The sequence below is a fragment of the Cetorhinus maximus genome, chromosome 18 (genome assembly GCF_964194155.1).
Source record: "Cetorhinus maximus chromosome 18, sCetMax3.hap1.1, whole genome shotgun sequence".
In the NCBI taxonomy this organism is placed as follows: domain Eukaryota; kingdom Metazoa; phylum Chordata; class Chondrichthyes; order Lamniformes; family Cetorhinidae; genus Cetorhinus; species Cetorhinus maximus.
The window spans coordinates 96,345,496-96,361,026 of NC_135896.1; the positions used below are offsets into that span (position 1 = coordinate 96,345,496).

At 42.9% G+C, this 15,531-nt stretch overlaps 1 protein-coding gene across 2 annotated transcripts in view; it reads right to left on the minus strand.

Annotated features, from left to right (window-relative positions):
• LOC144693381 (ryanodine receptor 3-like) overlaps positions 1 to 15,531 on the minus strand; it is a 337,370-nt gene that overhangs the window by 58,152 nt on the left and 263,687 nt on the right. For both annotated transcript variants that reach the window (XM_078563242.1, XM_078563241.1), the window contains 9 exons: positions 14,271 to 14,383; positions 13,383 to 13,482; positions 8,940 to 9,046; positions 7,332 to 7,383; positions 5,988 to 6,038; positions 3,883 to 3,982; positions 3,530 to 3,609; positions 3,085 to 3,161; positions 648 to 721 (listed from right to left, as the gene is read on the minus strand). In XM_078563242.1, the coding sequence (XP_078419368.1) occupies positions 648 to 721; positions 3,085 to 3,161; positions 3,530 to 3,609; positions 3,883 to 3,982; positions 5,988 to 6,038; positions 7,332 to 7,383; positions 8,940 to 9,046; positions 13,383 to 13,482; positions 14,271 to 14,383 (754 nt within the window). The remainder of the gene's footprint in view (positions 1 to 647; positions 722 to 3,084; positions 3,162 to 3,529; positions 3,610 to 3,882; positions 3,983 to 5,987; positions 6,039 to 7,331; positions 7,384 to 8,939; positions 9,047 to 13,382; positions 13,483 to 14,270; positions 14,384 to 15,531) is intronic.

A 15,531-nucleotide genomic window follows, 5' to 3' on the forward strand; every position in this document is an offset into this window, starting at 1 on the left:
GCCAAGGCGGGACCCTGGAGGAGATTTTCAAGGCGGCAGCCAATTAAGTAGCTGCCCCCCATGAGCGCCGAGAAGGCCAACGGGAACGCCCAAGGCTCTGAGTGGCTGACAGCCCCACCGGGAAAGGTGGGTGCTGCCGCAGTAGGCGGGAGACTGCAATGGCACCTCAAGGTGGAGGTGCCCTCTGAAAACTTGAAAATGGATCAGGATCTCCTGTGGCTACAGTTGTCAGGCCATCACTGTGGAGGAGCAAACCCTTCCACTGGATGGCCTGAGGCCCTGATTGTGGCCCATGCAGCTCACCGCATTTACGCTGGGCTGCTGCTGGATGGATGAAACCACACAATGCATGGACCCCAGTCACATCGGTGGTGAAGGGAGGGGCGGGTGGCATCCACTGTCTGGAAAATCCAGATGGCATACAAACAGTCGCACTTTCGTTGGCCATTTGGCTACCCGCCGCTGGAGGAGGGAATATGCCAGCAGGCCGGCATGGCGGCCAGTAGCCAGAAATTGCTGGCACGCGCGCCTCCAAACTCACCTTAGCCTCAGGGCGAAAATTCTGCCCAATGTGCTAACAATTGTGAGATTGTGAAAGATAAACTCTGTTATTGTTCTGCTGAAAAGATAAAAGATGTCGTTCTTACGTGTTCCATCTTCAGTCACCATTCCCAAACCTTCTGCTTTGTTTCGTCTCTCAAAAGCATTCAAGTCAAGAATGCTGAAAGAGGAAGAAAAGAAATAAAACAAGTAGAAGATTTGCCGCTCTCTTCACTGATATATTGTGCATTCAGTGTATTAGACTGCTCCTTCAGAGTGTTTCTCATTGTATTAAAGACCACATCTAAAGGAATTGTTAATTTCTTTCATGGGATGTGAGCATTGTGGGTGAAGCCAGCATTCGTTGCCCATCCCTAATTGTTCTTGAGAAGGTGATGGTGAGTCAGAACTCACTTTAGAACAGATATGGCCCCCCCACCCACCCCCTCCAAAACCCTGACGACATCTCCTTGGGCTATTTGGACTCACATTTCACTGGTCTTTATTTCATAAGATGGTACCCGACTGGCTTGAACATTCGTATTGTTTGTTCTTGGCATGTGGGCATCACTTTTACTGCCCACCCTGGCCACCTTCATGAAGCTCTGTAACTGGGTGGCTGCTTCAGAGAGCTGTCAAGAGTCAATCACATTGGTGATACAAATAAGTCGAGAGCAATTTTCATTCCCTGAAGGACACAAATATACCAATTGGATTTTTACGGCAGTTTTATGATCACTATTACCGATTCAAGATCTTTTTAACATTTCCAGACTTAAACTGAGTTCAAATCCTCAAACTAGTGCAGCTTGAACTCATATTCTCTGAGTTATCTATTATTATTATTATTTGGATTGATAATACAATTGAAGTGGAATAATTTGTGACTTGTGGGGTGGGGGGGTGCGGGAGGTGGAATTTCTTTGTGTGTTCTCCTACTTTGCTCCTGTAATGGAGTTCTGGGGAGCAGGAGAAGCCCCATTGCTCAACCTCTATATTTTTAAGTGGGTCTTGCAGAAATGCACCTTTGTTTTGGCTACTTCAATGAGTTTACTGCAAACAGTATCTTCTACTTTGAACTTTGCCCGCAATGTAGTCCCAGGAACATTTTGAAGGAACAAGACTCAACACCTGGAAAGAAGCCTCCCTTGTAAGTTCTATAGAGATGGGCTTCTTGCTTTGTTGTGAAATTAGTCAGTTAAGGTAAAGGCGTTTGAAGTCAGGAATGTTACAGATTTGGTGTTGCATCTATTACGAAGCTGTCATGTGGTGCACATAAACGTAATGTTTATGTTACTGCCTTGTGGATACCTCAGGAGAGATGAAGGATAGGGGAACAAATCCTGGCAGAAAATCTGGAGGTGGAGCCCAAAAGTGGACCTTTGCCTAACTCTGTCATCTTTCTGGCAACTCCCACAACCAAGGCAGTGCCAAATGTAGATCTCTGCATTCCTTTGGACCAAAAGAGCGGGTGGAGACCCAGAAGGAAAAAACAGTAAAACTTGGAAATGCCTGGTACTAGAGTTCCGTTTTAAGGTGTACAAGACCAGTTTGGATCAGTATCAGTCATTTCCATGTTTTACTGGTATTTCCTTCTGGATGCAGAGTAGACCACTCAAGGCACAAACTATCATCACATGAGGCAGGTAGCTGCCACAGAGGTGCTACTGGACTATTAATCCATACATTGTGAATTCAGGACCCTCTGGCTTGAGAGCTTAAAAGCTGAAACTAAAAAAAATGGCATCAGTGAAAGTGAACACTAAGCTGTCGGATTGTTGCTAAAAACCCAACTGATTCACTAATGCCCTTTGGGGGAGGAAACCTGTTGTTCTTACCCAGCCTGACCTCAATGCATCTCCAGTATGACACCAAATGTGGTTCACTCCTTACCCTTACTTCCCTCTTAAGTGGCCTAGCAGGTCACTCATGTTGTATCAAACTGGTACATAATAGTTCAAGAAGGTCCACCAACTTGTTTGGAGCAACTAGGGGATGGATGAAAGAAACATTAAAGCCAACCAGGTGTCATTTTGAGTTTAATCTAAACAACAGGGGGAGATGGTGGTTAATGTCACTGGACAAGCAATCCAATAGACCCAGGTTCACGCTCCAGGGCCACAGGTTCAAATCCCACCATGGCAGCTGGTAGAATTTAAATTCAATTAATAAAATCTGGAAATGAAAGCTTGTAATTGTGACCATGACATCTATCATGGACTATTGGTAAAAAACTACCCATCTGGTTCATTAATGCCCTCTAGGGAAGAAAATCTGTGATCCTCACCTGGTCTGGCCTGTGAGTCCAGACTCACAGCAATGAGATTGACTCTTAACTGCCCTCTGAAATGGCCGAGCAAGCCACTCAGATCAAGGGCAATTAGGGGTGGGCAACAAATGCTGACCTTGCCAGTGACACTCAAATACCATGAAAGAATAAAAAAAAAGACTTCATGTGTGAATAAGCATGACTGACATACCAAAGACAGGAGCTCAAAGACATGGCACAACGACAGACGGATATTGATAATTTTGTACTTTTACCTGCAGAAACGCATGAGTCCAGACAGACTTCTGAAAAAACCGCTTTCTTTCTTTTCCTTCAAATAGTCCAACATTATCTGAAGAATAAAAGGTGTGTTATTTCTGTATTTGCAGGTGTTTACATTTCTATACAGATGTTAGCCGTTAAACAAGTTAACCAACATGGAAGGTGCTTAGTAAAAGGAATTTGTAGTTTCCTGTCATGTTTTACATTTCCATCAATACAATGACGTGTTTTAAAAACAATTTCTCAGATAATTGTGTTTTTAAGTTAGGGTAAATGTCTTACTTCAAGACAATCTTCAAAACAATCACAATCTCTGCAGAAAATTTTAAGGAAACCATACATTTGAAAGTAGGGAAGCATTTTAAATGTTTTAGCGCATTAGTGAAGTAGAGCCGATGCAGATGTTTTATTTGCAAATCCACCCAAGGAGTGCTTTACCCGCTGGACATCTGGGTTACCGCCATTCAGAATGGCAATACCAAGCTTCAAAGTTGTTGTCACCATCTGGCCTAGTACACCTGTTGAACAGTTAAAATATTAATGTGAATGTCAAGATCAAGAGTCAGGTAAAGTCAAGTAGCAAAACTAACACAGCAAAACAGAAGTTTTGTACAACGTGGTACTCATCTATTTTTACACATGCAAACTGCCATCAAAGCACAGTTCATACTCTCAACTACTTCAGCAAAACTCGTCAATATGGGACGTGACTAGTTTACATTGTTTCTTATCAATAGCCGAAAATAACGGAAAAACGATCCCAGTGCAATATTACAGTGGCTATAAGGTACCTCTGCTGGCACTGATCACTTGCAAAACCATCTCAGCTGCTGCACGCTGGTGAAGTCTTGCTTGCTGATAAAGAGTCATTTGTTTCTCCATTTCCTTTTCCTTGTGGAGCGCAAAATGCAAACAACAGTTTTAATGCAGGAACTATGCAGCTTTCATTCCCAGTTTCCAGACTGCACTGTGTACACAGGACATTTTAGAATACAATTTGACGTAATGCACAAAGAGAAACACCACAAGAATCATTTTATTTATTCTAAGTGAAATGCACGTGTTATATGATCAATCATTTCACAATATCATTTATTTTAAAATATCTCTTAAGTCTCCCAACTATTTGGAACACACGCTGATTGAGGAGGACCAATAAATAAGGAGACGAATCCCTCCACTCTTTGCCGCCCTCTACACACGCCACTTCCCCAAACCAGGTAAGCTTGCAGGAGCTCATGGGAGTCCAGTCATCTTCTGACCAACCGCTGGCACCCAGGGTTCAAGCTCCCAATCTCAGAAATGGCCAGGGCAACATGCATTGGGAGTGAGCTAAAACCGTTCGTGAGCTGATCTGACAATGGAACACAGCACTGGCAGCTTGCATAACCAGCCCCTATGTGTTGGTTTTTTTTTAAATGCATACATTCCCATAAGAAATCAAACATCATTAGTTTTTGTGAAGCATAATTTCACACAACCTCAAAGCTGTGTGACACTTGAAAATATTGAAGTGCTTCCCTCCCTGCTAATTTAATGTGCATTCTTTCAGAAAGAATTCTGCACTATCACCCTTACAGTGCCCAATAAAACGTAAACAGAATTAGCAAATTCTCTGTCTTTTATTACAACCTTCTGATTGCAGCAGCATGGGACCACAATGCAAATGATGGTTTTCGGACCCGAACTGTACACAAGTACAAGGAGTGGGGTAATTTCAACTCTTCGGTGATAGTATAAATGGGGTGACATCGGATTAGCTGCTGAGTGACACGCCTCTCGAATTTTCAATTCCAGTAACGTCAATGTAACCATTGATCAGGAGAGGTGCATCAGCGGGAGAAATTTATAATGTGCAGCTAATCATTTCATCTCTGCGATCGGGGAAAGTGAAAATTTACCCTCAATAGGTGGCAATTGAACTGGAACAAGTAAAGTGCAGAGCATCCGAACTTCATATGAAATGCAGATTTCGAAAACAACTGGGATCAGCAGATGGAACTTTAAAGGTTTATTACTTTGGTCCATCTGAAAAATGCACTTTGAATTACTGCTAGTTTGGAAACTAGCTACTGACAACAATCTCCCTCTAAATGGAAGAAAAAGACATAAAACAGCAGACAGGGAGTGTAATTCTGTTTAAGCATCTGGAAAATAATTTTTTAATAATAATATTTCGGCACAGACTAGAAGGGCCGAATGGCCTGTTTTTCTGTGCTGTAGTGTTCTATGGTTCTAATCTCAAAAACTGAGTAATTGAGTGACACGTAATATTTTATGGGACAGTGTGGTTTCAGTTCCTTTACTCCGTAATATTTTCCCAGACTGTCTTTTGGATAAATAAAGAGGTGTAATAACACAGGTAGCTGCTTGGTAGGACAGGACATTTTTCAGCAACACAGGAGGGAGGTCTTGTGGCTCAGTGGGTAGTGTTCCAGCATTTGAGACAGAAGCTCTGGATTCAAGTCTCACTCTGGAACTTGATGGCTATGGAAGGTACATGCACAATGTGGCCAAACAGGTTAATTGTCAACCTGTAAATCCTTCCAATACACCTATGGCAGGTGGTAAGAGCGGAACATCTCCTGGTGAGAAGCATGTTGTAGCTGCAGCGCAACAGCCTCATCATGTTAGAAGGCTCCACGAGCAGGTTCTTGCCATGGAATACACTGCACTCAACCTGCTCGCTCTGAGGGACTGCCAGAGAGAGGTGCCTTCCAGATTCAGCATTTCATTAGCTGATCAATTAGCTTAACCTGTAAACAATTATTACACAGTCACTGCAATATTATTTACTTTATGCAGCATGATGAGGAAGGAATGCTATTATGAACAATTTTATGCTTTCCAGAATAAACTCCAGCTTAACATTGAAACCAAGCTTTTATTGACTTACTTCGAAAGTTTTCTCTTTCTCTCCATCTTCCTCCTCAGCAACTTGGCAGCTCTAATTATTGAACCAAAGATTAAGACATTAGGATTAAATGCCCCTTCTCAAATCTATTTTTGCATAGCAATTCTGTCAAGTATTGCACTGCCTTCCAAAGTTTGTGAAGAGAGAGAAGCTTTTCCTTCACTGGCATCATCAGTTCTCACCTTCAGGAGCACAAGGTTCACAAAACACTGCCAACAATCCAACCACAGAGGAGCACCAAGGCACACTGAACCACTGGAAATTTTCTACCTCTCACACTAGGAAGGGCAGGGAAGTACCGCAAAGCTCTTGTTTCAAATCAGTAGCCATATGCCTCAGTAGAAGTAGGCAGCTAAGATTGAAAGGGCATAGCCCGCAGCAAGTGGAGGTAGAGCAGCCATAAAAGTCAGAATTGTTGCCAGTGAGAGGTTTTCATCACTGATGGGATATGTGAGAAATGCATGAGCATTTTGGCTGCTGCTCCAAACTCAAGCCCTATCTCCCTCCTTTCTTCCTTGACCCTTCTTTTCCTAATTACTTCCCTGCCTGTCGCCCAGTCATTACACCTTTCATTTCTTCCCTTTTGGTATTTTGATCCTGCTCCACAACCCCTCCCAACCCTCGCTCATCTATTCCCATTCCCTCTTGGATCAGCCCCCAGCCACTCTCTGCCTGTCTATGCATTCCTTGAAGGGCTTACTGAGGTATCCACTGTCACCACGTTAAAAGTATTAGCAGCCCCAGTTTCCACAATTCCCCTGCTCAAGGGCATCTCTGCCCAATGCACCTGCTGGAGGCTAAACTTGCCAACTTGCTGTATTGCTCACTTCATTCATCAGTTTCCCCTTAGACTGTGCCAACAGATCACGAATCATCGCTACTCTCTGTGTTTCTCTCCAGAATATGCAGCCATTGGTATTCAAAGCCTTTGATATCCATGGCCTTACTGAGGATGAACGCGTTGGCCTGACTCATGGGTGCTGATTTGCCCTTTTCCCGAAGACTTGCTGCCTTTCCTCCTTGGCAGAAATGGGGCTGTTTTCACCAAATCATATCCTGATTTCTCCACCCTAGTCCAGTGCAAGTTGTTGCTGATTGCCCCAGCTTGGTTCCACTTTACTTATCCAATTGTCGCAAAAGTATACTCAGCAATGGCTTTCCTCCCCACCTCCTACCATTGCTTTTGGAGTTTCCCCAGGTTTTATCGATGGAACCCTTTTCTTTGTCATCTGCATCCTGCCCCTTGGTGGCAACCTCCAAAGATACAGGAACACAGATACTTACGGCACGATTCTTCACCTCTCCACCACCCTCCATCTCGCTTACCTTTGCCATCATGTCTGCATATGCAAGGTACAGGGGGTCATCTTCAATGGCGCTGCAAAAGGTGATTTGAAGAGCATTTAATTCTGTAGAATTGTAGGTTTTCCTTTTCCTTTAGGCTGTTTACCTAAAATGCCTAACAAAGACAATCCAGTTTGATGAAGATGACAACATCTGCAATTTGGGGGCAACCTTTTGTAAACAGTCAACCATCAGCTCAGGTTTTCTCCATCTTTTAGATTAGGATGAGCTCTTGGAATGTAAATGAAAGCTTAAGGGCTGAATTTTTCAGGCGGGAGTGGGCGGATGTGGAGCCGATCGCCGCCTGCGATCAGCTCTGCGCCAGCATTTTACTGGCCCGCCCAGTGTAATATGTGAGCCATAGCAATCAGCGCTACCTGTGCGGGCTGGGAGAGGAGGGAGATTCGGGGCCAGCGCTCTTTTGCACATGCGCACGAAAGAGCGCTTCAATCTCCCTGAGGCACAGAGCTGCCTCAGAGAGATTGAATCAATATTAAAATTATTAAATAAATGGTTTGAAAATGTATTTAAACATGTCCCCCCATGTGACTGTGTCACATGAGATGGGACATGTTTTTATATTTAGGAAAATGTATTTATTTATTTGATAAAAGCTTTAGGAAACCTCATCCCGCTCATGGATGAGGTTTCCTAAAAATCGTAAAGGCCGCTTGGCCTTTTCGCCTGCCCGACAACCTTAAGGTTGGATGGGTAGCGTTAACAATTACATCAATTACTTTCTTATTGGCCTTAATAGGCTGTACACATATCAGTGGGTGCGCAGCTGACTCCGGCATGTACCTGCCGAACAAAATATTGCGGGACTGCGCGACGACATTGGGATGCACGCCCAATGTCATCACGCATCATTTTACTTGTCGGCATATTGGGCTCGCCCTCGCACGCCGACTCAACAATCCTGCCCGAAGATAGAGAGTACAAAGTACTAACCCTTCCATCTTCAATCTATAAAACAAGCAGAAATAAGAGAAGCTGATACAAGGTTCTAAACAGCTCTCCCTTTCTACACTTGTGATGATTGGATCTCTGCTTCCCTGAAGAACTGCTCCGGTGACACAGATTATCGGACTGGTCCGGGAACATCCCAAAGCAGGTCCAAAACCCGAAATAAAATCACTACCGACTGAGCATCGCTACATATTCAAAAGGAATTTCTGAAACAACAGTGGTTCATCCGACATTATTTATACTTAATACATTCCCACAACAAAGAATTGTTCTCCTTTTGACTCCCCTTGTAGAGATTCTTCTCATTGTCTTTTTCTTGCTGAGTGACCATATTAGAATCACAGGATTGTTACAGCACAGCAGCGGGCCAATCGGCCCATCATGTAAGCACCGGCTCTCCAAATGAGCATCATGACCTAGTGCCGTTCTCCTGCTTTTTCCCCGTACCCTTGCACCTGGTTTCTTATCAAATAATCATCTCATGCCCTCCTGAATGCCTCGAATGAACCTGCCTCCACCACACTTCCAGGCAGCGCATTCCAGACCTGAACCACTCGCCGTGTGATCTTTATTTTGCGGTAACAACTTATACAGGGGAGCACAAGAATATCCTTATTTTACCTTCTTTCAGTGAGAGCGCTACGACTGAAGTGTAATATAAGCTGATGGAGTGGATCAGGTTGCTTGTCAGACACGGCCTCCTCCTCTTCTGATACCGTACCGGATTTCTAAGCACATTTAAAGATTTGTTTTAAACCAGTGGATGCAAGTCCAAGTACTTCAAATATAAGTTGTGCAGTTTTATAGACTGTATCCAAAAGAACAATCATATTTTGCATCAGCGAGACTCAGTGACCAGAATCTTCCAGCCTCCCCCTCCCCCCACCACTGCGGGGGCCAGCGAGCCATTGAAATCTCCGTTCACATCCGTGGGACCGGAGGATCCCACCAGCATGAGGGGCTGGAAAATTCTGGCCAGTAAAACTACTAGTTCTACTTATCAAGTTAGAAGCTTTATCTAGATGACAGCCAACGTAGCACACGAGCCCGCATCAGATTTGTTTTTAAAAAAAACTAGAGAAAACACTTCAATCACAAACTCCACTCTTTGCTTTAGCTTTGCATATTAAGTAGGTTAGACAACCCTCACTGCTCGAGGGGTCCAAAGTGAGAAAACACGTCCTTAGTACTTTGAACAAGCAAATCCATTGTGAAAGGCATGCTTATATATTAGATGGCATGGATGTAGTTTAATTTAACATGACAGCATTGATGAAACAGAGCAGTAATGCATAAGGGACAATACTCCAGATGGGTCACGGTTAAAGACAATAATTTGGAAAATTTTCACCTCCAGTCAACTTCAGCCCCGTGACAGAAGATCAGAAAAGACCTTTTTAGGAAACGAAACCTGACATGTGTCATTGCCAAGTTCTCCGATATAGGAGTAAAATGATCCATTGTGGGGGGGGAATTTTAATCCCCCTCCAGCTGGTGGAATCCACACAGGTGGAAGTTAAAATGCCCCCCGCCACCACCCACCTTCCCAACGCCGGGTTCCTCGATCAGGCACTGAGTGTCTTTGAACAAGGGCCGCATTCCCCCATCCCCCTCGGGAGTCCGCAAGCAAACACACCAGTGTTGGCGTGTGGTGCATGCTGCACGATGAGCCCTCCACCTGCTGCTGGGTGAACACCAGCAGCAGTGGGGTGAGGCCCTTAAGTAGACGTTAATTGCCCACTTCAGGGCCTCAATTTGCAGTGGGACAGGAAGGCTGTCCATGGGCCCACCCACCCACCACAGGCTTAACCAGGGTGGAGACGGGAAGCTAGCAGGGTACGCACCCGTCACCTTCCCCCTGATTAAATGACCCCCCCACCCCCACCGCCAACTCACTGCGAAGGAGGGCAAAAGGTTCCCCCATTTTGTGCAGAAATGGAACTGAACACTGCAATCATCAGAGAGGTGCAGAAATAAATGGTATCTTTGTAACGATAACCTGCTGCTTTCATGAAGTATTTGCTTTTGATACAACCTTTGTTTCACCTTATTCACTTGTATCATAATATCCCAGTGTTGAACAGTCAAGGAAAGTAGTCCTATTTGATTCCACAACCCAAACATCACCAAACAGTGCACAATGTGGAACAAAAACAAAAATACCTGGAAAAACTCAGCAGGTCTGACAGCATCTGCGGAGAGGAACACAGTTAACGTTTCGAGTCCGAATGACCCTTCAACAGAACTAGGAAAAATAGAAAAGAGGTGAAATATAAACTGGTTTAAGGGGGGGGGGGGGGGGGTGGGACAGGTAGAGCTGGATAGAGGACCAGTGATAGGTGGAGATAACCAAAAGATGTCATAGACAAAAGGACAAAGAGGTGTTGAAGGTGGTGATATTTTCTAAGGAATGTGATAATAAAGGTAAAGATAGCCCTAGTGGGGGTGGGGGGAAGGCCACCACCCCTCCCCCACCCCACCCCCCCCCACCCCACCCCCACTAGGGCTATCTGTACCTTGCTTGTCCTGCTTTCTACCCTTAATGTCACCTATTATCACATTCCTTAGATAATATCACCACCTTCAACACCTCTTTGTCCTTTTGTCTATCTCCACCTATCACTGGCCTTCTATCCAGCTCTACTTGTCCCACCCACCCCCCTTAAACCAGTTTATATTTCACCTCTTTTCTATTTTACTTTAGTTCTGTTGAAGAGTCATATGGACTCGAAACATTAACTGTGTTCCTCTCCGCAGATGCTGCCAGACCTGCTGAGTTTTTCCAGGTATTTTTGTTTTTGTTTTGGATTTCCAGCATCCGCAGTTTTTTTGCTTTTATCTCAGTGCACAATATGGACTGCACTGTAAAGGCAGGACTTGACGTATGAAATGGCAACACAAGATATCTCCAAAAAAAGGTTTCGACAAAAAAAAGAATGGTGCTTTCTAATTCAGCAAACCATAGCACAATGGGCAAGCAAGGCCTCGCAACACAGGCAAACTCAGTGTCATTTATACAACTTCATAATTATATATGAACTGCATAAACCAACAATGCATCTGCTAGTTTGTTACAAGGCTCCTACACAACGTCGGTGCAAAGGTAATCCGTAAGCTGTTTGTGCTACACGCTTATGTTTTATGACACGACTGTGGCCATTCAGAGCCTTATAACACACTTGGGTAATCTATCATTTCATATTTAATACATGCAACAGCGGTTGTATAATGCATACCAACATTCAGAGCCATGGGTGCTCCCCTCATACAATACACATCCAATAAGAAATAAAAGTCAGAGTGGGTGGTGGCACTACTGCAACCTAGAGAGGCAGCGGCCTCAGCACAGCGCGCAGCACAGCTTTGGCTGCCCTCTTGACAAGCGTCTGGGCGCTCAAGGGGAAGTGACATATTTCTACATGTGAGAACATTTAAGAATTGTTAGACAACCAAACCCCTATGTAACTCTTTAGTGCCTATTAGCAACCAGTTACAGAGGAACTTTGACAAAAGCCTGGAAGCACGTCAATTGTCCAACCTCTCAGTTAGGTCATCTTGTGGAGACATCAGAGGTGAGAGTAGCTTTTAGAACATAAATTCCATTTTAAGTAGAAACTGTGCATTATAAATAGCACCCGGTTCCTGGTTTAGGAATAAAAACCGAATCTCACTCACAATGGGAGACCTTTCAATCCATTTACAGTCTTGTTACTCCATGATAACCAATGGGGGCAGTCAATTTATCACCCAGCGGTCACTTCTGATATACGCATTCTTTCATAATCCACACCAAATCCAAGCTGATGAGAGCTAAAGCCATCCAACTTCCTCACAGCTCAAAGGTACCTGCCATTCACAGTTGCTAAGTTCCATTCCAGCTTCCAGTGAAAAGCAGCAGCAAAAACTTCTCCCTCCAAACCAGCGTACCATAACTGGTATCAAGACAAGTTGCACACATTGTAGGCAGCTCGGCAGCACTTCTTGCAGAATGCAGCATGGCCACTTGTACTGGAACTAGAAACCAGTCACACAAGAGGCCAGTACTTACAGCTAAGTCCTCAATTAGTTTCTCCTCAAATGAGTACTCCTCTGTCTCAATCCATGATTTCTGATAACTCTGAAGGAAGAGGTTAACAGCACGATGCCTAGGAAGCGGGAGGGTATAGTGAGATCAGGAGGAGGAGGAGGTGAAACACAGATTTTTTTTTTTAGTAGATTAAGGGAGACTTTATTATTTAAAATAACGGATAAAGACCATTAGTAGAGATTTGTACAAGTCCAGCCCTCTGATTGGTCAATGGTGTGTCATAATCACAAATCAACTGAAGTGCAGATTACTTTATAATATGATCCTTAAGGGTTCCGATCTTAAATGATGTATAATTCAAATTAAGAAAAAGTGATTTAAGAAACAAAGATATGCTGAACTTTGTTTCATCATAAACTCTCACATCGTGTTATGTTCCGGCGAGATGTGCCCTCCATAAATTTCACACAGATCATTTGTTTTAATTATAATTTGTTTTATTTATAATTGATCCTAACCCGTGACTAGTTGAAAGGTTGGGATCAGTCAGTAAAAGGATTGTCATGTCGTTAGGGATGGCCTGAGCTCGGTGTTTCTGCCCACATTCCCTCCACCATCTCAGGAGAAATATTGTTGGCATTCCCTCATTGTCAGAGTAAAAGTAGTCAGCATAAAATCTTATATTGTAATAAGAGTAACCATTTGTACTGGTTCATTGTATTGTTAAGTATACTTTCATTCATATTCATCTACAATGAACATGACAACAACAGCTTGCATTTATATATCGCCTTCAAGATAGTAAAAATGTCCCAAGGCGCTTAATAGGTAAGTGCAGAGCAGATTATTTTTACTTTTCAAATACTGGCACTATTCATTTTTACCATTTCGATATGAGGTTTGCGGGGGTTTTTGGCTGACTGACTGACCAATCAGATTCTGTAAGGTTCATTGTACAAACTGAAGACAGTAGTTGTGCTAAGGAGAGTGTTTGCAAAGGGCAGGGAGCGGTGCCTATCAATCAAATGTTACTTTACCGTCAAATAGACGATAAGACTTTCAAAGTCAGTGTTCCTATGTAGCTTTTCCAGCCACAGGTGTTGATAGGAGTTCAGGAAGTAAATGTTAATTTTGTGTCTAAAGAAAAGGGATACATTTTTTTGCATTGATGAATTAAAAACACAGATATGTTTCTGGATTAACTGTGGGATACTTCACCAAACTGCATGAATTAAAACAAAGTTCTTACAAGTATTGTCTCTGCGTGAAGATGTCAGATATTTACTGATATCTTTATTTTAAAGAAGTACGTGAATAAATGTTTGTCAAAGACTTATCTGATCATTCCATTAAACTATTCCAGCTATTAATTAGATCTGTAGACGCACAAAGGTTCTGTATGATGTATAATTAACAATCACAGTCTCGTGACTAGGTTTATAAAATGCTTTTCTATAATATAAATTCTGTCTGGCGAGCATCTCACAGTTAAAAAGAATGACTTAAGGCACGGGCTTGCAATGTGATTTCCCACATGCCAACCTCGAGCGAGCTGTTGGCAGGATTAGGGTTGGGCTATAAGAAGAAATGAGGCTCCCTACAAGAAGGGAGTGCAGGAAGGTAACCGAGGAATTTTACAGTACACGCCCCAGTCAGAGCAGCAGAGTGGCAGAACATCTGTTCGCCTCCTGGATTGGAGAACGCAGCATGGAAGCAGGTTTAAAGATGATGAAGAAAAAAAGAATGTCAATAATAGTTGGGACTGTTTGCTAACCAGTGTAAAAAAAAATGTTTTATCTAAAAACTGGCTTTATAATGTAAGCTGTAAATTAAATGAAAAAAAAAGTATGATAAAGAATAAATAGGAGAAATAATCGCGAATATAATTTGTTTCTGAATGCATGAAAATGCAGCACCCCTTCTACCTTGGCAGATTATACAGTGGCGCCATCCTGAAGCAAGCAACCACTGCCCGTTTGCGTTGTTTGGATAACAGCTTGTGCCATCCTGTCTTCTTCGATCGTAATGGCTGTTCCACCTACAAAAAACAAATATAATTAAACCAGGGATTCACGAGGTTAATAATGGGCCAAATGTTGCTGGGAAAATGATGGTGTGTTAATGCTTATGCTGTTAATGCAGAAATCAACCACCAATTTCTGGGGGGGTTAAGAGATACACAATAAGGTGTGAATCTCCAGAATTTGCTGGTCAATGTATGTTTGCTTCACACAGATGGCATCTCCCTCTTAGCCTCCCCATTATTTTGAAGAACTTGCTTGATTTGAACATTTCTTGCTCCTTAAACTTACCACAGAAAGTTAAGGCTGGTAATAAACAGCACAGGTACGTTTTAATGGCATGACAATTGTTAATGCAACACATTAATGGGGTCTTCTTTAAATAAAATAATTTAACTTCCTCTGTCTCTTTTATCTCTTTCCCTTAATCCCAAATGCATTTCACCATCTTTATTTTGCTTTCTGTACATCATTCACATCTAATTTTTATTTCCTGCTTTATATGGCCTGATTTAGACTCTGCGTGTTTCGGTGAGGATTGTTCAATATGATTGGTTGAAGAGTCTTGCAGTTGAGTGACCTGCTCACAGATGCCACAGATCCATTGTAGAAGGCACTGTGCTGGATCAAATGTTGGATAGGGGCAAGTCTCCACTCTAAAGCCTGCAGAAGCCTTGTGAGCAGTTGTCAGAGAGGCGACTGGCAAATACTTTTCCTTTGCCCCGAAAACAAAATCCTGACCATGGTTTATATTTGGTTTACCTGTAGTTATATTGCAATGAGTTTAATTTTGTTCTTAGTTTAGGATGGGTCTTTGCCACTTTAATGCTATACCTGCAGACTTTACAGAAACTGTCAATACTGAATGGACAAGTTAGTGAAAAGCAGGGAGTTGGATAGATTAAATTACCTTATGAGCATGTACATACCTAAGATTTCTTCCCTTAAGCTAAGGCAACTTCGTGGAACCACGAAGAGCACTTGACACATTTTTCTTTTCTCTATGGCCAGGTAATTATTGCAGCAGGTTCATATTCTGAGATCTCTGGATCTCTGACACCGGCATCTATGAACTTACCTATTCATTCTGACAGGGACTGTCTAATCTTTAAAATCTACCATCCAATACTACAGTAAAGATATGCTTCACATATCTGAAAGGTTT